At 35.2% G+C, this 20,564-nt stretch overlaps 1 protein-coding gene across 1 annotated transcript; it reads left to right on the top strand.

The window, feature by feature from the left end:
• The first annotated feature begins 5,920 nt into the window (after positions 1-5,920).
• On the top strand, positions 5,921-10,514 carry LOC127087639 (protein WVD2-like 5). The gene is made up of 9 exons (XM_051028557.1): positions 5,921-6,347; positions 6,472-6,697; positions 6,796-7,041; positions 7,153-7,193; positions 7,317-7,388; positions 7,872-7,968; positions 8,067-8,138; positions 8,217-8,327; positions 9,666-10,514. The coding sequence occupies exons 2-9, from the start codon at positions 6,485-6,487 to the stop codon at positions 10,173-10,175; spliced, it is 1,362 nt and encodes a 453-aa protein (XP_050884514.1). The 5' UTR covers positions 5,921-6,347; positions 6,472-6,484; the 3' UTR covers positions 10,176-10,514.
• The last annotated feature ends 10,050 nt before the right edge of the window (positions 10,515-20,564 follow it).

Here is a 20,564-nt window from a genome sequence, read left to right as displayed (position 1 = left end):
AATAGAGAGGAATATTGCAGAGTATGTGTCGGAATGCATTGTATGCCAGCAAGTAAAGATCGAACATCAGAAGCCAGGTGGTTTATTGCGATCTTTAGAGATTCCAGTTTGGAAATGGGATAGTATTTCAATGGATTTGGCAGCGGGGTTACCTCGGACCCAAGGTGGTTATGATTCAATTTGGGTGATTGTGGATCGGTTAACTAAGTCCGTGCACTTCTTGGCCGTGAAGACTACTTACAAGGCAAGTCATCTTGCATGGTTGTTCATTTCAGAAATTGTTAGACTGCACGGTGTTCCAACTAGCATTGTGTCCGATAGAGACCCAAAGTTTACTTCGAGATTTTAGAAAGCATTCCAGCAAGCTATGGGATCGAGATTGTGTTTAGGTACTTCTAATCATCCTCAAACGGATGGTTAGACTGAACGGACGATTCAGACACTGGAAGATATGTTAAGAGCTTGTGTACTTGGAAGTGGAGGGAATTGGAAGGAGCTTTTACCATTGATTGAATTCGCATATAACAATAGTTATCATGCAAGTATTGGGATGGCTCCTTATGAAGCCTTGTATGGACGGAAATGTAGGACACCTCTATGTTGGACGAAAGTGGGTGAAGAAAGGATATTAGGACCGGAGACCATTCAAGAGACTACTGAAAAGATAAGGATGGTCCGTGTTAAGATGAAGAAAGCACAAGATCGCCAAAAGAGTTATGCGGATCATAGGAGAAGACCATTAGAATTTGATGAAGGTGATCATGTGTTTTTGAAGGTGACTCCGAGGTTGAGACTGAAAAGACCGTTTAAGTCATGGAAGCTAAGTCCGAGATACATAGGGCCATACCAGATTATAGAGAGGATTGGAGAAGTAGCCTAAAAATTAGCTTTACCACCTTCTCTATCAGAAATGCATGATGTTTTTCACGTATCTCAACTCCGGAAGTTCATTCCAGATTCTCTTCAGCCTATTTTCCAGATTCAATAGAAGTAGAAGCAGATCTAACTTTCGAACCTTTACCAAGTCGCATTGTAGGACGGGAAGTTAAGGTATTAAGGAATAAGGAGATTCCTCTTGTGAAGGTTCAGTGGGATGAATCACATCCGGGCTATGCTACCTGGGAACTGGAGTCAGAAATGCGAGAAGCTTACCCTCATCTCTTCCAGGTAATATTTAAATTCCAGGATGAATTTTTATTTAGGGGGGGGGGGGAGGAGGTAATACCCCGTATTTCCTTAAATGCCTAAATTCCTATTAATTGAGATCAATTGAGTTCCTATGGGCTCTAAAAGTTGCCAATTGGGATAAATAGAGTAAATAGTGAGTTCAGGTTGACTTAATTAATATTAATTGGAACTGACCTTTTATTAATTTGGACATTTTGGTAACACTAATAATAGGTCAATAACTCTGGTATAACAAATATTACAATATTAGTGCCACTTGAGATATTTGTTGCTACTAGTGACCACTTTCTTACCACACATTTCTCATGGCCACTTGCTGATAATATTTGACTCACTCACCACCATATGTTTGTATGATATACCACCTACCATAAGCCAATTCATTTTCTCTAAGTATCAGAAAGGTTAGTTAAGAAAAGAGAAGCTCAAGAGGAGAAGAGAAAACAAGCTAGTGAAGAAGAAGAAGAAAGCTTGGAACCAACAACATCATCCTCACCTCATCTTCAACAACTTCTCCTCTTCTATTTCTTGAGGTGGTTTATAGTTAGAAACCCTAGGTTTCTAGAAGATTAGGGTTATTGAATCATAGTAAATCATGAACAATCCATGTTATGTGATGAATATTTCTCTTGATGTTATTGTTTTTACGAACATGTGCTTGATATGTTCTTTATGATTGTTGTGATAACATGATTTGTTATGGTTGAGGTAAAATGATTGGTTGTGATTATGACCTTGAAATCCTTGTGATTATGAGCTTGGAATCCTTGATTTATATGTGTATAAGAACATGTAGTATGATGGTTTTTGTTGGAAGAAGAAGTGGTGTTTTGTTCGAAATGGAATAAAAGAGGAAAAATGGTGTCTGTGAATTGGAAATGTGAAAATGTGAATGGACCAATCGATTGCACAACCTTTTATTTTGTAGAAAAATGTGATTTTTACAGGACCAATTGATTGACAGTGCATTATAATCGATTGCACAAACTTTCTGTATATGAACAGTGGAAAATTTTTAGTGAGCCAATCGATTGACACTCAGGATCAACCGATTGATCCTCAGCAAATTCTGGAAAACGAAAATGTGAGAGGAACCAATCAATTGGGCTTCCCCAACCAATCGATTGACTTATGTTAAAAACTTTAAAATCCATTTCTTAAGTGTTTCTAAATGCATTCTTCCAACCATTAATCAATTGTGATGCTATGCTTATGTTGAATACATGCTAATGGTGAAAATTACAAGATGAATCTAGTTAGTTAACCTAGGATTGAAATTAGGTCATGAGTTAGGTTTGTAACCTAGATAATATGAGGGAACGGTATTCATTCGTACGACGCTTATGTGGAGGTCGTGGACGAATGATCGTTGTGTTTGAGAATGAGACGCATTGTATGGAACATGCCACGTTATTATTTGTGCATTGTGGTTGATGGATCTTGTTATGGTTCGGGGAACCGATGATTTGTGGAACCGATCATGTATTTAGAATGTGTGTTTTCTGTGATGGTACACATCTCTATTTGGTATGCTTAGATGAGTAAGCATTGGGATGTGGGACCGATGATTCGAGCCTCAATTGGGTTTGAGTCCCAACCATGGTGGACATGGGGGAAAGGTGGACATCTAAGTGGGTTAGAGCCCCATACGGTGAAAGAGACTCAAAGTGGGTTTGAGTCCCATACGAGTGACGGTTCTTAAAAGTGGGTTCGAGTCCCATAGGAGAACCTGATATCCACCGTGAAAGTCGAATCATACGAGCATGCATGAACTGGGCCTGGCTTAGACGTAAGTCCGTTCGGGAATTGATGCATCGTGATCTGAATAACGGTCGTGGTTGAGTTGTGAGAACTCAGATGCATGTTGCCATGCATTGCGAGTTAGTTTCCCCATTGCTCAAGTCTTTGTTCCCTTGTTGACTTGAGTTGTATATTGATAGAAAACAAAATATTGATTAGAAAATCCTATAGAGCCGAGTGGACCCATAAGATAGGGAACCCACTGAGATTATCATCTCACCCCATGTTGTTGATTATTTTTCAGGTGGTTCTAAGCAGGGTAAGGGTAAGGGCAAGATAGAGTAATGTCTTGCTTACCTGATGGCTGATGGTTACTCTGCTGTGCATATATTTTGGGATCATTGTTTAGTGATCTAGATCTAGTTGTTTTATTTTGGGCACTTTTGTGTACATTTTGTGCCATGTTATGTTTCTTTTGGACATGTATGTATATGTACATTGTGCTGCTAGGCGCTTATGTATTTCAGTACCAGTTTTACACTATGTATAATATGTACTCTAGACATATATTATATGTGGATGTTACAAAAAGAGAAGAAAAATCCTTTAATCCTGCTTGTGTAACCCACATCACTCTCAGATATGTCCACTTTCTCATAAACCATCACTCGTTGACCCAACCTAAAATGGTTTTCTATCCAATTCCATAGGAACCTTTTCTTATAAGATCAAAACGAAGTTCCATCAAAGTTCTCTGAAATGGAACAGACACATACCAGGCCTTAGGGATACCTAGACTTTGCAATTTTCCAAAGAAGAGGGAATATGTTAAAAAAGAATGGGAGATGTTTCAGGATGATAAGATACACATAAAGATATTGGAAGGCTTGGATGTTGACATACTTGTTTGAATTGGCATCAATGAAAGTTATTTTAAGAGCCTCCCTTCAAACTTCAAAAAAGAATAAATCAAATACGAACTAGAAATACAATCACCACTTATGGGGATGCCTATAACCCAGTCTATAGAGTTTCATCTTCTAATAAGGGACTATAAGAGCATAAACTGACCAATTTAAAGTATATAAAGGGAGTCTCCAAGTATTCTATGTGAACACGAGGGCTAATGGCAATTGTCCTTAGATCCATAATCCGTCTACATGGGGTATTTGAAAGGTTTGCTTGTCTCTAACATGTCTACACAAAGAGAAATGATTATTCAAGGTAAAAAGTCACGTCTATCCATCATGTCACCTCGTGTTAAAGAGGTGAAAAGGTCTCATAGCCTAAAACCCCTTCATAAAGAAAGTTCAAGCATCCAAATATAACAAATCTAAACAAATGGACATTCTTAAAGTTTATACACATGAACACAATCCTGACATTTTCATCCCTTAGATTAGGGGTAACACCTAGGGCGGCGCCACCGCCCATGTCGATGGAAATAACCAACAAACACTCAGTTTAACGACATCGGGATGGCATATGGCCATCTACGACCACTATTGAAAGAAGTACATTTTATTTAATATAAAATGCCAATGCTAAATAGTAAAATAAGTTAACAATAATGGTGAGATCACCACAACTATGAAACCAAAGTAGCATACAAGAAAAATCACCAATGAACAAATGGATAAACTGTGAAAAATAAGGAACATAACCAAGATTAAGAACAAAGATCTCTAGAGAACCACAAAGAGTTTTTGTCTCAACGAGTTTTTCAAGAAGAAACCAGAGAAAATCCATAAACTAAGAAAAAATAAAGATGATATAAAATAGTAGTGAGATAATAACCTCACTTTCATACACTCTAAACCAATCCAAAAACAACAAAATTCCATAAATCCAACGATTAAGAAATTAAGAGTCTAGAAGGCTGCCAATAGACCAATACAGTGACACCACATCACCCCAGAGAAATTTCATTTCCCACAAAAACCATCTTTGCGCCTTGTCTTCTATAGAGAAATTACTATGCGTCTCACCCTCAACATGTCAAAATTGGGAGATACATAATTTAGGTCAAGTCCACATCATAGAATGACGAAAATATGTATGATAGCAAGATATGACACAATATTCTGACCCCAAGAAATCCCAAAGGGTGCAGAACACGTGGAGTTTGTGACACACACCTTAAAGCACATCTGAATAGTTCACGACAAGTTAACTATTCAAGTCAATGATCTAAATCTCACCACATTATCTTAAACCAAGCATAATCACAAATGTTTCATCCAACTTGTAAGGGAGGACAATCTTCCCCACATTCTTCAGTTGGTGTAACCTTTCCAAAAGTCAAAGACAAACAATAATCTAGTCCAACCAACCAAGACTTAAGGGGAAACTATTCTAAACTCAGTCAAAGCCTAATTGACATGAAACCGTGTCACATGAGTCTGGTCTAGTGAAGCGTACCAGTGAATTGACACGTCTTAGAGGCGTATCCAATCAGAACTGAAGACCCTAAAGACTGTCAGATAATAAGACTAACAAAATCCTTTAACATATGTCCTATAAGAGAATAATCTTTAAGAAGATTCTAAAATCTCTAAACCATTGATCTTGCTATATAGTCCGATGGACCATTCAAAATAAGACACACCCTATAAAAAAACCATAAATCTCTCATTCATAATCACTATTGATTTAATTGTTATAATATTTTTAAGTACACATCCATCCCTGAAAACATAGAATCGATTGTTACCATCCAATTTTTTTTTATCTATCCGAATACATTTACATTTTTAAAAATTTTGATATTCAACTTTACAATCAATTAATTCAAAAGGACCAATTCCACTGTCCACCAGCGGAGACCCCGTTCAAAGTCGGAACAAAACTCTATATAAACTTGTCTAACACAAAAATTACTAGCATTTAAGAGAACTCAAACCTAAAAAACATTAGAAGAACTCAAACCTAAAAAACATTAGAAGAACACACTCTAAAGACCCAAACCTTTAACCATCCATCCACCCAAATAAGTTAACATTGATTGAAGTAGACATCCACAATTTTGTTTTAAAAAATAAGCATACAAAATGTTTAAACTATTATTAAATCATCTATAATTTTCAATATTTGGAATAAAATTTTATATTTCTTACAACTCTCACCATTTACCAACCGGGAAGGCCGTGTAGACAACCGCAGAGCGTGACTTTGTATGACTAGAATCCGAGCGGAGAAAGCGACACGATCTGACCTGTAAATTCAAGTCATCCTTCCTTTCTATAATAATATTACTCTCTTCACTCGTCCTTCTCTACTCTCTACTCCTCTCTCTTTCATTTCTCTTATAAATCCAATAAAAACAAATCATCAACAACACTTTCAATCTTTCGGATCTTGTTATCGGGCTCGGATCCCCAGATCTCAACCCGCTATGCTCTTCTGATACCTCACCTTAGGTTAGTTAGTAACCACTTTTCATTATAATGTAGTTACTTTCTATAGATTAATGGAGTTTAGAAATTTACTATTTTATCCTTTTATTTGATTTGTTTATTTCTGTGTTCATACCCTAATTTGTAGCTTGGTGTGAAAGATGGATCCGAGTGATATTTCAGTGGTAGATGGATTTGAAGCAGTGGATCAAAATGGTGTTGATTCAAATGTAGACTCTGTTGTTACTGTAATTGAAGAAAATGTAATGGTGTCCAATGGAGATTTTGAAAATTTTGATGGTGATTTGTGTATGGAAGAATTGAAAGAAGGATTGAATGGGAAAATTGAGGGAAACAATGTTGGCATTTTGAAGGTGAGATTAATTATTTAATTATGCATTCCCACGCTGAATTGATTAGTTGATTTATTATTTTTTCTGATTTGAATGTGTTTGTGTTTTGTAAATTATAGGAAGAGGACGTTGAAATCGGAGATGGAAAGGAGAAATCTAGAACAGGGAACGGTCTTGTGAAGAATAAGAAAGTGAAACAACCTAAAAGTGTTCATACAGGTTTGGTACGAAAGAACAAAGTCGGGAAAGATGAAGAGGTGGTAGCAGCATCTTCTGTTTCGAATGGTACTTCCGCTTTAGACTCTCATCCAAGACTGGCGGTTAAGAGCAGAGCATTGAACGACAAGCAGACTCGATTGAACAAGGTAATGGTTACCTTTGATTTTGCTTCCTCTGTTTGTTAATTTAGCTTTTTGGATTTGTGCAATGAAATTATAGTGTTGGCATTCACTGATATTCTTTACACTTTCTCTCAGCACGCTGGAAAGTCTGATGCAGCATCTTCTGAAGCACCAATGTATGAAATGCTTTTTGTATTCGTTTTAAATAGTTAGTAACATTTTCTCTGACAAAAGAATATGGTACGAAGATCCTATCGTCTTAATTATTTGACGCGTGGATTGCAATTTATTGGATACAGGGAGAAGACTAGACCACAGTTAATAAAGAAAGAACCCCTTGATAATCTTCCAGGAAATGCTGAGTTATCTTCGTATCCTTTTTTTTTTTTGCGGTCAAGTTTTTATTCTTCTTTCTTTTGAGTGGAATAGGGAGCAAAGAGAGATTTCTGTATATCTAAATAGTAAGTTTATGGGTAAATTACATTTCACGTGATGCCTGAATCATATTTTCTTTGGAGATGAAAATGAAATGTGCTACATTTTTAATGCAAATAAGGTTCTTAGGCACATCATTGACGACTAGTTTGAACCCTGCGACTAATTGTAGGACAACTAAAAAATGACATGGGAGAAAACAACATTCCTAAAATACTATTTGTTTAAATTAAAATAGACTAAAGTGTAGCACGTATTCATCTCTCAAGAGAGAGGTTGAATTTTTAAATTTAGAAGGAATGGTAGCGTGATGATTGTGTATCTTAATGGAGGAGAGTGCAACTTATTGTAAATTTACTTTTGAGAATGATGTAGTTTATGATTTTGGTTTAATGGTTTATCCTTAATCCATTTATAAGTCCTACAGCAGAAGATGGCAAACCTCGCAGAATGGGGACAATGCCAACTTATGGATTCAGTTTCAAATGTAATGAGCGAGCTGAGAGAAGAAAAGAGGTTAATAATTATTATTTGCTTTTCTCTAGGGTTACCATGATGGTTTCCTTTGTGAATAAGTTTGTAGTTTTAAAATAATTTCATATTTTGGTGGCCAGTTTTACTCTAAGCTCGAGGAAAGGATTCATGCGAAGGAAGTGGAGGAGAGCAATATGCAAGCAAAAACCAAGGTGATAATATATGATAGCTAGGCTGAAAACTTGCGCTAATTCCTTTTAAACATATCAACCTTTGATTTCTTTTTATAGGAGAGCCAAGAAGCTGAAATTAGGAGGCTTAGGAAAAAACTAGCATTTAAAGCAACTCCAATGCCAAGCTTCTACCAAGAACCTCCTCCTTCTCGGGTGGAGTTGAAGAAGGTTAGTTTCTGTTTATGGGCATACATGGATGCCTATCTTCCCGATTGCATGCAAGCCCACTGCGTGTAGTCTGTCTAATTATTTTTCGAGTTTTTATTTTGAACTATAGGAAATGTTTTTCTTGTTGGCATGTCAATACCCAACTCACAAATACACTGATGTGTACGCACCCCCACACACAACTAGCCAATCTTCTGAATTTATTTGAAAAGAGCAATATTTTCTGATTGAAGCTTCTCACTGTTTCCACTTCATTCTATCGATTTGTGTCTGTCTAATCAAATGTCTTGCTTGTTCTGAAATACTCTATTGTTAAGAATGATTGGTTTCCACTCATTATATAAATTCTCATTCATTATAGACATTAATTACTCTCCCTGGTGTTGTCTTTCTAATCAATGCATATTGTATACATTCCTTAGTTATGCTACCAAAATGTTAGTTGGATTTAAAACTGAGATGGAAATATGGAATGTTCATGTCTTGAGTATGTAATTAACATTATAAAACATGTATTTTCTTGGGTACGTTGGACCAAAGTTAATAGGGAAGTGAAATTAAAAGCAATAAGCCTGTTATATTATACATAAGTTCAAAATATCACTGCATATATTAGATAGTTTTTAACTACAATTTCAATCGATGAATCTGATGGTTGATTTTATACGATTAAGGACTTTCAATTAGCATGTTGAATATTCTTTTCAGTTACCTCATTGTTCTGCACCTGGAACCTTTAGATTTGGTTTGTGCTTTGGTGGCCTGTACATATCTTGTAGGTTCTGAAATTTAGGTAGTTTTGCTATTTCCGAACTGATTTTGATATTCTATCTGATTCTAAAAATGAGTAGTAGTTCTTAAAATGTCATTCTAGATGACTTTTTACATATTTAGGCATAGGCGTGTGGTAAAATGCATCAAAACTATTTTTACTTAAGTTATCTGAATGACACACCAACTTCACCACAGAACTGCTCAGCTCCAGTTAGAGATGTTTTAAGTTAGCTAGTTGGTTAAACTTTATTGTCAGTTTTTGATAATTGCGCAGAACTAACTAGAACCTTGACCTCTACTGTATTTATATAGCAATGTTATGCTGATCTAATCAAATAAACACTAATTGAAGTTGCCTGAGAACTTTATACTGACTTTCTAAATCTAACTATAAAGTGATGTTTTTAACTTTTCATTGGGCGTGTAGTTTTGACCTTTTTTTGCTCTGAAACTGTTGATATTCTCCATGAATTTTCCGAGTTAGCAAATTTGTCCAAGATTTTTTTATGGAAAGAGTTTGTCTATGATTTAGAAATTGAAATTCCTTTGGGCTTGTGAATTTAGATACCAACTACAAGAGCAAAATCTCCCAAGCTTGGTCGTAAGAAGACTTCAACATCTTCAGAGCTAGAAGGAAACACCATAAGCACAGCTCAACAATGTCGTTTAAGTCTGGATGAGAAATTATCTCAGAATAACCCCACTAAAGGAATTAGTCCTGTTCACCTAAAGAAGCCACAACGGAAATCTCTCCCTCCTCGACTGACTCCTGAAAGGATCAGTTCACCCAATACAACAACTGCACGGACTCCGTCTAAGCCGGTGAATGACGAGAAAGCCTCCTTATCTAGTGTAACAGCTGATGTTACCACCTTGTCTATTGCAACAAAGGAAGAGAATGTTGAAGCAGCTGCAGCTATCGAGGAGAACAATGCCATGTCTGATGAGACAAGTGAAACTCTGTCTCTGAACATAGATCCAGGTGAAGTAGAATCCCATGTGAATGGTGATATAGTCATTGAAGACAAACCACAGCTCACCTTGGTACAAGAACCTATAGCAGCAGAGTATTAAGCAAGCAGCAGGAACATATAGCCAGGTGTTGCTATCAGAGCTATTGATTCGTCACGTGAATATTTATAGAATCATATGATTGAGATTATTTGACAATGAAGGCTTGCATATTTGCATTATGGTTTGTGATGTCATTTATTCCAAGTGGCATTGTATCTTTTGTTTCTGCTCCCAAAGCTAGCTGGTTTTGTCCTTATGATTCTCTTTCCTGTCCTTGCAGCATTGTATGTAATAATATAAATATTTGTCAAGTTGTTCCAGTTGAAGTTAATTTGGTATGCAACACTTGTGTCTGTTTGGTTGACATGTTAGCGAAAATTTTGAGAATGTTTACCATAAGTGGTTCCATTACATTTTGTTTAGGCTTGGCTCTGCTAAACAGTTGACATTGCCACATGAAATTAGCTGTTTGTGTAGTGGACACCACCCTGATTAGTCATATTACAGCTATGCTTTGTTATGCAACAAGTTTTATTGTCACTATCATAATTTATTTTTCAACTCTTATATAGCAACATATGCACATGTCCCATGCACGAAAGCGCTATGATATAACAACATATGCACATGTGGTGTGTCTAAGGCTTAGTGCACATCAAGCTCAGGTCAAGTTTGGGTCAGACCAATTTTTTTTGGTTAATATAAAATAGAGGAGACTATGTGTGTTTGTTTCTACATTGAGAAAAATTGATTAGCAAACTAATTAAAGAAAATTTATTTGGATTTGGATTAGGATTAAAACTGAGTTGAATGGAAAAGTGAGTTGAATTGTTTCAACATAACTTAAAATTAATTTTAAAAATTAAAAACAATTCTGTTGTATAACCATACACTAGCTATGACTTTTAAAAGTCTATATACTTAAAAAAAAATCATGCTAGATGTGATTAAAATAAAAATTTAAGCATATTGATGGATAAATTCATAGTTTCTACTATATACTAATATCAATTTTATTTAGACTGTGTAACGACAACATGGAAAACTGTAGACCATATAATTTGACATAGAACAAGGACGTGGCAATAAAACAAGGATATAAAAATTATTTTTAATTATGTCGAAATGTTGATTAGGATAGTATATTAATAAATATTCTTTATTTAATAAATTAGTAATTAGTAATTTAAATTAAGTTTTTTTTATGATTATGAAATATTTTAGAAAATTAATTAATAGAGATCTTAATTTTTTTTTGGCATAAGGCCCAAGCCCACCAATATTTTTTCAGCCCATAAAAAGATGTTAGTTAAAGTTTGTGTGAGGTATATAAAAGCTAAAATTACTTGTAAATAAATCAATGTGGAACTTCAATAACAGTATGCTTCTAGTTTCTCTAATTTTTGTTTTCTGTTATGCATCACTCTCTTCCTTAGAACACTATAATGCTAGGTAAGAGGAAAAATGTCAATCTTACTTGTGTGAAAACACTGTAATGATTTTAATGCAACATATGTTTACCATCTTCATCACACGTAAATCAGAAAAATTAAGTTTTTGAAAGATGCTATCGCGATATCTCTTTGTCTTCACCCTTGTAATTCACACAACAACATTAAACATTAGCAGTGATTGACCAACATCATCAAGTCAACTATGCAGTGAAATTAATTCTTGATTTTCTGTGTGGATTTCATTGTTGTTTTGATCTCTTGCCATTCATCCATATTTTTTATTCTTTCCTTTTTACTCAGTATACTGGAACTCAAATCACAAGCTTCAACTTTGTTGTCAAAGGCTTAGTTGTAGGCATTTATCGCAAGGATATGAAACTACATATTAGTCTTTCCTTCAACTGCATTTAAATCTCCATTTTGAATAAACATCCTCAGTAATTGTATGTTCACATAAGAGAGGCTAATGAGCTCAAAGCAAATATCTTTAGGTTTGATCAGGAGAATGAAAAGCTCCGACTGAGTCTTAACCGGGTTACTTTTGAGAGAAATGAGTTGAAGTTCAACCTTAACCAGAAGGAAGGTTATCTCAGAGAGAGAGAGAGAGAGAGAGAGAGAGAGAGAGAGAGAGAGAGAGAGAGAGAGAGAGAGAGAGAGAGAGAGAGAGAGAGAGAGAGAGAGAGAGAGAGAGAGAGAGAGAGAGAGAGAGAGAGAGAGGAGAGAGAGAGAGAGAGAGAGAGAGAGAGAGAGAGAGAGAGAAGAGAGAGAGAGAGAGAGAGAGAGAGAGAGAGAGAGAGAGAGAGAGAGAGAGAGAGAGAGAGAGAGACTATAATTGAAGACGAGAAACGGAAGAGAAAGAGAGTTGGCAAATGCCCGACAAGGGCAGGGCTTCATCTTAACCAGCGAAACCAAGAACTTAGAGAAGCTCAACAAAGAAATGGTGAGTGAAGAGACCTTTGGGAGAAGACCTTGACAAGCTAGAAAGAAATGAGGGAAGGATTCGAGACACGAATCCTAGAACTCACCAAATTACTCAAGGAATCCCAAGCTCATACTGCTCATGAAAGGTATCTCTAAGAAGAAGTTGAGAGGACATTCCGAAGTCCCCATGCCAACTTGAAGAAGGCCTTAGAATAGTTGAAAAATCTCAAAGCCTACAATCAATGCTTGAAAGAAGCCTGTGAGACTTTGAGAAATGAGGGTAGATAATGGGAAGCAAGATTCCAACACCTAGAGGGTATCGTACAATAAGACCAAGACATTATTTGACATATCTGTAAATAGTATAAGATATGGTATGAGAAGTGCGCCCAAGTGGTCGAACTTGCCAATCACTACTACAAATAACACATCTAACGTCGGCCGTGAAATGCATTTAATCTCGGCTACACAGGCGAGGTAACGAAGGACAACATGAAAAACAATCACTTGTCACCTCGATGTTTCTAAAACTGGGGTTAGAAATTAAAAGGTCGTGGTTTCGATCCCCAACATTATCATTTTTATTATTTTCATAACTGGATGGTGCGCCCAATGTTATTACCTCGGTTTTATGTAAACACCGAGGTAATATCTCAATGTTATTACATCAGTTTTATGTAAACACCGAGGGGATACTTTTTTTTTGTACTGTCGTTTGCACCTGCATTACAAAACCATTTACAGAACCATATTCTTGAATATAGAACCATATTTTGCGAATTCCTGAAGCAGAAACATTATAGATTTTGCCAATTTCTTAATCTGAAACATTGTACCATAAATATTCATTGATTAAACCAAATGCAAACCCAAAATGGCACGCACTTTATAATTTTACATCAAAACTAAAACAAAGGATTATGAAACAAAAGCAATAATCAAAATGGAAACTTTTGTAGGTTGTCCAATAGGATTTGTCACTGGTTCTTAAGCCCCTATAGTTTGAACAATATTTGAAACTAATTAGGTCAATTAACAACAATTTTAAATATATAGTACAATGATTAAAAAGGAGTAAAATGATTAATTATAAATTTCAAAGGGATATAAAACATTGACTTTCTAGTTTTCCCATATCCCCTCTTTATGATCACAACAAATATAATGCACATCATCTGAATCATTTTCTTCAGATGCTTGGTGTACATGTGTTGCTAAACAAGTCGTCTCATAGTTAAAATCTTTATTTTCATCAGTACTATCGGGAAGATGTTTACCCTGAAGAACAATTGACCATCTAGTGTTAGAAGGATCGGTGACATAAAAAACTTGTTTTGCTTGGGTTGCCATGATGAAAGGTTCGTTCTTATAATTTTTCTTACGAATATCAACCTGTGTGAATCCTAATTCATCGGTTTTTACACCAGTGTTACTATTAATTCACTTGCACTTAAATAAAGGTACTTCAAAAGAAACATAGTCAATTTCCAAAATCTCCTCAATGACCCTAAAGTACGCTCTAGATGCCAGTACAAGATTGTTATCTTTGGAACTAGAAAAGTACATGGATTCAGCCTCAATCGTAACCCCACTATTTTGCATGGCGTTACGATCATCCTTTGATTTTGTATAGAATGAATATTTAGAAATGTCGTATGCACTCCAAGTAATTGCATTAAACTTAGGAATATGTGACAACCATTTGCAAAGATCTGATGCACTACTCTCTTTAGAAATGCTTTAATTAAACTAATTTATGAAAGTTTTGTTATACTCTATCAACAATAATTTTTCATTCATCTGGGGGATTTTTTCCTTTAAAAGACTTTTGTGAGCGGTCAAGAAAGGTTGAACTTCAGTAAGGTTATTCAATGTATGCAAATGTGCTTGAAGAACTACTTCTCAGAAAAATGTATTAACATTTAATTTTTGAATACCTCTACCATCATAAAATCCACCATGACGAGACTCAGGAATTTCTATAAAACAAGCTTTTGACAAATAGTTTGTACAAAACTCAATAGCTTCTTCTGTGATGTACCTTTCTAAGATCGAAGCTTCGTGTAATTTTGAATAATTCCATCACAACCACAATGATTGAATATAACATCCCTATGATGTTTTTTCGTATTAAAGTAGTTTTTACAAGGACACCAAAAAATCCCATTTATTGTCAGTAAGGTTTTTTTCCGCGAAATCAGGAAATTATTTCACTCCATTCTCATACTCTTTACTTAATCTATTGACTTTCATCCAACTATGATCCATAATCCCGTAAAGCTTTTGAAAAAAAATAAAACAATACACATCCAAAAAAAATAAAGCTTCTCAACAACAACAACAATAATGGAGAATAACAAGAACAACAACAATGGACCAAAGCAACAACAAGAACAATAACAACAATAATAACATATCAGAGAATAATGGTGAGAGATTTTTTTCATTCGCTAGGGCTCCTTGGAGAATAAGTGTTCTTTTGTTGGCTGGAGAAGAAGTGTTCTTTCTCTAGGGCTCGAGAAGTGAATGAGGTAGTCACCAAGGGAATAAAAAATATAAAGAGAATAACAAGAACAACAGTAATGGAGAATAACAAGAGCAACCGTAATGGACCAAAGCAATAACAAGAACAACAATAACAACAATAATAACAATAATAACATACTAGAGAATAATGGTGAGAGAGTTTTTTGGTTCGCTAGGGTTCCTTGGAAAATAAGTGTTCTTTCGTTGGCTAAAGAAGAAGTGTTCTTTCGCTAGGGCTCAAGAAGTGAATGAGGTAGACACTAAGTGGATAAAAAATATAAAGAGTATTTATCACGGTTATATTGAAAACCGAGGTAACATATCCGACGTGAAATCTATAAAAAATAAAGGCACCTTTTTGGTTCCAAAAAGAACAAAAAATTAGAGAGTATTTATTTAGTTTTAATGAAAACCAAGGTAACGTGTCTGACGTAAAATCTATAAAAATTAAAGGCGTCTTTTTGGTTCCATATAAAACATAAAACTGCAGGAGCTGGGAATTGAACCTCAAACCCTAAGCATATATTTATGTCGATTTTTCATAAAATCAAGGTAACAGATTAATTTTCTTAAAAAATAAAATAAGGCGCTCTAGTTACATGCACCCTCGGTTTTATATTGTTTGTGGTGAAAACTTCATCATAAAAGTGTTATTTGTTGTAATGAATGGTCTGCTGTAAGACAAGCCTAGGAAGTTAAAGGATGCCTTTGAAGACATGACTCCTGAAAACATTCCTCCATCTGTCTTTGACTTTATCATATTTTGTAGAATCATGATAAAAGAGCTCAAGGAAGAGTTAGAGTTGCTTAAAAAGGATCGAGATGATAATGTAGATTGATCTTGTAATCTTTTTCTCAAAATATATTGTATACACTTCCACTTATGAATGAATGAAAAATTTGATGTTGCACTAATTATGGTTGCCTTCTATTTCCGTTCCCATGCTTCTAAAATGCTAGCAAAAATCTACAAAATCTAAAGATTCCCTAGAAAACAAAAAGTCTTGCATAAACATGCATTCACATTCACCAGCATGCATGCATATCATTTAAAAAACACTCATTCCATCTTTTTTCCATAACCAACAGGTTGTTTACTTGACACACACTTATAACATGAAGCATGTTTCAGAAAACTATGGACGAACTCCAACAAGGTCAGGAAGTGTTGAGAGAGGAGGTCAATCAGTTGAAAAGTCAAATGGGTTAGGTCATGGAAACATTGCAAGATTTGTTGAGAAGAGAGGGAAAACCCACACCAATTGCTGCAACAGAAATGGTTACTGTAAGACCCTAATTTCGACCCTAAGGTCCCTTATGTCATCTCATTAACTTGGCATTAGCATTGGGATCACATCTTGGTATCCTCCTCACCCCTCATTCACTGGGTTTTCATTGAGAGAGATCACCAAGCAAATTTGATTGTATAATACTTTATTTTCATTGTTTACTAACTAAAATACCAAAAGTATGTCTAGTGTAGCTTTGTTTCTTTTATAGGTAGTGTGTATGTCCACTTGTGCCTCATCAAGATCACAACTAGGGTTTGAGACCCCCAGTGCAAGGTATCAAGCAAGAAAAGGTCCAATTAAGTTTTAAGCATCATATATGGATCCCCATGTTCCTCATTTGTTATTTTGATCAAGAATTCATCAAGAGTTTAAAGTTTATTTGTCAAGGAAGCCCTAATTAATCTGTGTATCTTGTGTGACTTCCTCAACAAGTTTCTTCAACATTTGGTCAAAAATATTATGGGATACTTCATCGAACATCATCCTAAGAATATATGATCCTTCATGATCCCCAAAGAGCAAACTAACTTCAAGTTTGCAAGTTGGTTCAAGGAGGTTGACCAGAAAAGCCAACTAGCCAAATCTAGGGTTCCCTAGACCCTATCTTATACAATGTTTGTGATATGAAAATGGTTCCAAGATAAACGTTACTCTTTATTACATTACAAACAACTTTCATGTTGGCATCAAGAGCTAATTTTTCTTGGAAAGTCATTGTTTATGGTGAAAGATTATAGGTCATTTTATCTATGCCCTAGATAGAAGGTCAACTTCCAAGAACCATAACTTGCTCAATTTTTATGATATGAAGATTATACAAGTTTCATGATCAATTTAAATATGTCTTCTCAAAATTTTCTTCTTTTATAAAGGTTAAAATCCACTTGCAAGGGCATGTTCCATGAGGAAACATTTTAGGTCATTTTGGGCTATTACCATTGAACATGCATTTTTCCTCAACTTCTAAAATCGATAACTCCATCATGAAAGATCCAAATGGTGTTAAGTGTGTGACCAAATTTAATATAATTGAAGTTTCTACAACTTTATAGAAGGAACCAAAGTCATTTGAAGCTCATAGCAAAAGTTATTCAAGGTGGAAAAAAGGGTCATTTGACTTTTAACTTAGGAAATTTTCAAGTATGTTTGGTTACTCCAACTACAACACCAAAATTCATCATGATCCAAGCCTAAAATGGAAAAACTTCCAACATAAAAGTTGTTTCCCTTCATGATAGCTTTCCAAAGAGCCCAAGATCATTCCATTTGGATCAAAATTGAGGGACTTGCGCATGGTTCCTTTGGATGGTTTGTTTTGGCATTTTTTGAACTTATTTCTCACACACCTTTGCATGACTCCATGTTATGATCTCAACATGTTTTATGCACAAATTTGGACTTAATGTAATCATAATTTGGGCCTAAATGCATGCCCATGCATCCATGCACACAAGTTTGGCCAAATTTTCAAATGGTGTGGAAAGGAATTCATGAGCCTATATATACATATGCATTGCCTCAAAATTGGGGGATCCTTGCCCAAGCTCTACCCTACCATTTCCCTAACCTCCATTGAAAGAACACCTTGAAGGTTTCATTTGAAATCGAGTTTTAGCTCACTTTCTGTTTTTGAGCTAGAACGGTTCACATCCATTCTTATTCTAATCATTTATTGCAAGCAAGAGGAAGCAAAGCCAAGAAGAATTGCATCGAGATCAAGCCAAATCACTACAACCCGATGGTGAATTTTCTCAAACTTTCCTTCTTCAATTCTCTCTCGTTTCTCAACCTTTTTGCTTGATTTTTGCTTGGCTGAAGTGCTACCAATGTAGGCAATGAGATTGAGTTTCTTTGAGGTAAAATCGAAGCAAATCAGTTATAGAACCTCATTTTTCAATTCCACATATCTTCCTATATAGTGAGAATTTGGGAAGTTGGAAGTTAGATTCGAGCTCGTAGCATTTTTCTCTTCAAAATAGTGTATGGATCTTTCATTTTTGTAAACTTTTTGGTTGGCCAGTCTGGTGAGGGTGACCGGAGAAGATGACCGGAGCTAGGGCTCCGGTGGTGCGCTGGCAGTGTCCAGGCCATCTAATCTGTTTCCCATGTTTTAATCTCACCTATCCAATCTAATTACCATGTTTGCACACACGTGGACTTTGGAACACGATGAATAGCGTGTGTTGGCCATTAGATCTACCACCTCAATGAATGAGGGAGATATGATGTCCCTTGTTTTTGTTTTTAATTGATTTTTTGTTTTATTATTTTCAATAGCCTTTTCTCATTTAATTCATTATAAATCCAATTTTAATCCAAAAAATATAGGACTTTCACCAAAAATGTTCAAATAATTTCCTCTTCCATTTTATGAATTAAAATTATTTTTTTGGATTGGGCTTGATATTTTTAGTGAATTAAATTTCTTTTGACTTGTTTTTAATTGATTTTAAATACTTATGACTTTCAAAAATTCCCAAAAAAATTAGTCAAAGGTCCTTTGACCTTGTTTGGCCTATGATAAATCCCTTGACCATTTCTTTGATGATTTGAAGGGATTTGAGATTTCTCATCTCTAAAAATTCATTTTTATTCATTTAAAAATTGGAATTAATTTGTTTAATTGCATAAAAATATGTTGAGTTATTTTTTTGACTTTGTGTTGACTCCTCTTCTGTTTGGCCTTGATATTGGTTGAATTGGACTTCAATTTGATCAAAACCATTGGATTTAGGGGGTTGATGAAGTTTGAACTTGATCAAATGAAGTTCATGACTTGATCAATTTGGGATTCTTTTTACTTCATCTCTTAATCCTCATCTACTTCTTTCCCAATCCATCCATGGCCAATGATTTCTCAAAGGATCATAGTGCTAGTTGATTCATCAATGACCTTGTGTCAGATGAATAAACATGAGTTTGATTGAGATAGGTCCATCCCATTTTATTTTTGTGTGTGGTATGCTTTAGGAGCTTGGTCATTATACCTTGTCTCTAGCATGAATTAACATGAATATTTTATTGCCCGACCTCAGATAGTTGTGACTTCTATATAAGGCCAATTACGATTGCTTAACATATAGCTAAATTTATCCCAAAGGCATAGCATTTCTGTAAGTGAGATTGTAAGTCTCCCCTTCCTCATGGAATTCTGTGAAGATTTAACCCTTTTTCCATTTATGAGAGCTAGTGCCATACTTGATGATTTATCCAAGTTGGAGCCCTTCTCATGAATGATGTCTAGGTTCATATCTTCATGCTTGTGAGTGGATGATTGAGTGTTATCCAAAAAATGACTTAAACAAACTTCTTCTTCCACTAACATTCACTAACATATCTTTTATGTTGACTTTATTTTAATATCATTTACTTTAATGCAATCTAAATTCTTGCACTTTATCATTCATTGTCATTTACATTCATGCAATTTGTTTATGTTTTAGTCATTTTCACTTTGCTCACTTGAGCCATATTTTGTGCTCGTACTATATTGTACTTGTGATCTTGTTTTGTTTATGGTCTTAGGACCGTAAAATACTTAGTAACAACAAAAAAAACCTAAAAAATACATTGGTGGACTGTTGAGCTTCTATCTGAGACTTGATTGGGACTTAGAGTAGGCACTTCCCTATGCTATGGAGACTTGGCCAATGCCATTATTTGAGACATTTCTTGGCCAATGCCATTCATATGATACAAGCCTAGAACAACTCCATTGGTTTACCTGTTACTTTGTTTCTGTGCTCAAGCTGTTATTTTGATCTTATTGTTTATACTTGATGCTTGTTTCTCTGAGTTTGTGTCAAGGAATATTCATCTGATACATTTGAAGACATTGAAGACTACTTTCTTTTGGAGTGCTTGCTTGGATGTTTTGGCTATCTTTATTTGATGCCATTTGGTCTTCATATTAATTTCTTGGATGATTATGCTTATTTCTTTCTTAAAAGTCCAAAGGAAATGAGCTTCTATCTGAAATTCTTGTCTTGTGGATTGTTTCCCATTGGCTAGATCTTTTCAACTCTAAGCTTTTAAATCTTGTCTAGGATAGTCCCTTCATCTCCTCCCACTTCTTTAATTTCAAAATCTCTCCCTCATTTCAAAACCTTCTTTGCTTGTGATTTCAAACTTAGACATTTATAATGGGTAGAAACCCTTGTCTTATGCCATTGAATTTTCAAAGCATTTTCTTAAATAAAACTTATAAATAAACTTAACCATATTGACTTTAACTTCAAAGATAAAAAGAACTAACA

Source organism: Lathyrus oleraceus, chromosome 5 (assembly GCF_024323335.1).
Source record: "Lathyrus oleraceus cultivar Zhongwan6 chromosome 5, CAAS_Psat_ZW6_1.0, whole genome shotgun sequence".
In the NCBI taxonomy this organism is placed as follows: Eukaryota; Viridiplantae; Streptophyta; class Magnoliopsida; order Fabales; family Fabaceae; genus Lathyrus; species Lathyrus oleraceus.
Note: the sequence above shows the minus strand (reverse complement) of the source record. Positions and strands in the feature narration are given on the sequence as shown.

Coding starts and splice junctions, on each gene's coding strand:
- LOC127087639 (XM_051028557.1), top strand. CDS start 6,485: ATGGATCCGAGTGATATTTCAGTGGTAGATGGATTTGAAGCAGTGGAT. Junction 7,969..8,066: donor GAGCTGAGAGAAGAAAAGAG/GTTAATAATTAT, acceptor TTTGGTGGCCAG/TTTTACTCTAAGCTCGAGGA. Junction 8,139..8,216: donor ATATGCAAGCAAAAACCAAG/GTGATAATATAT, acceptor TTCTTTTTATAG/GAGAGCCAAGAAGCTGAAAT.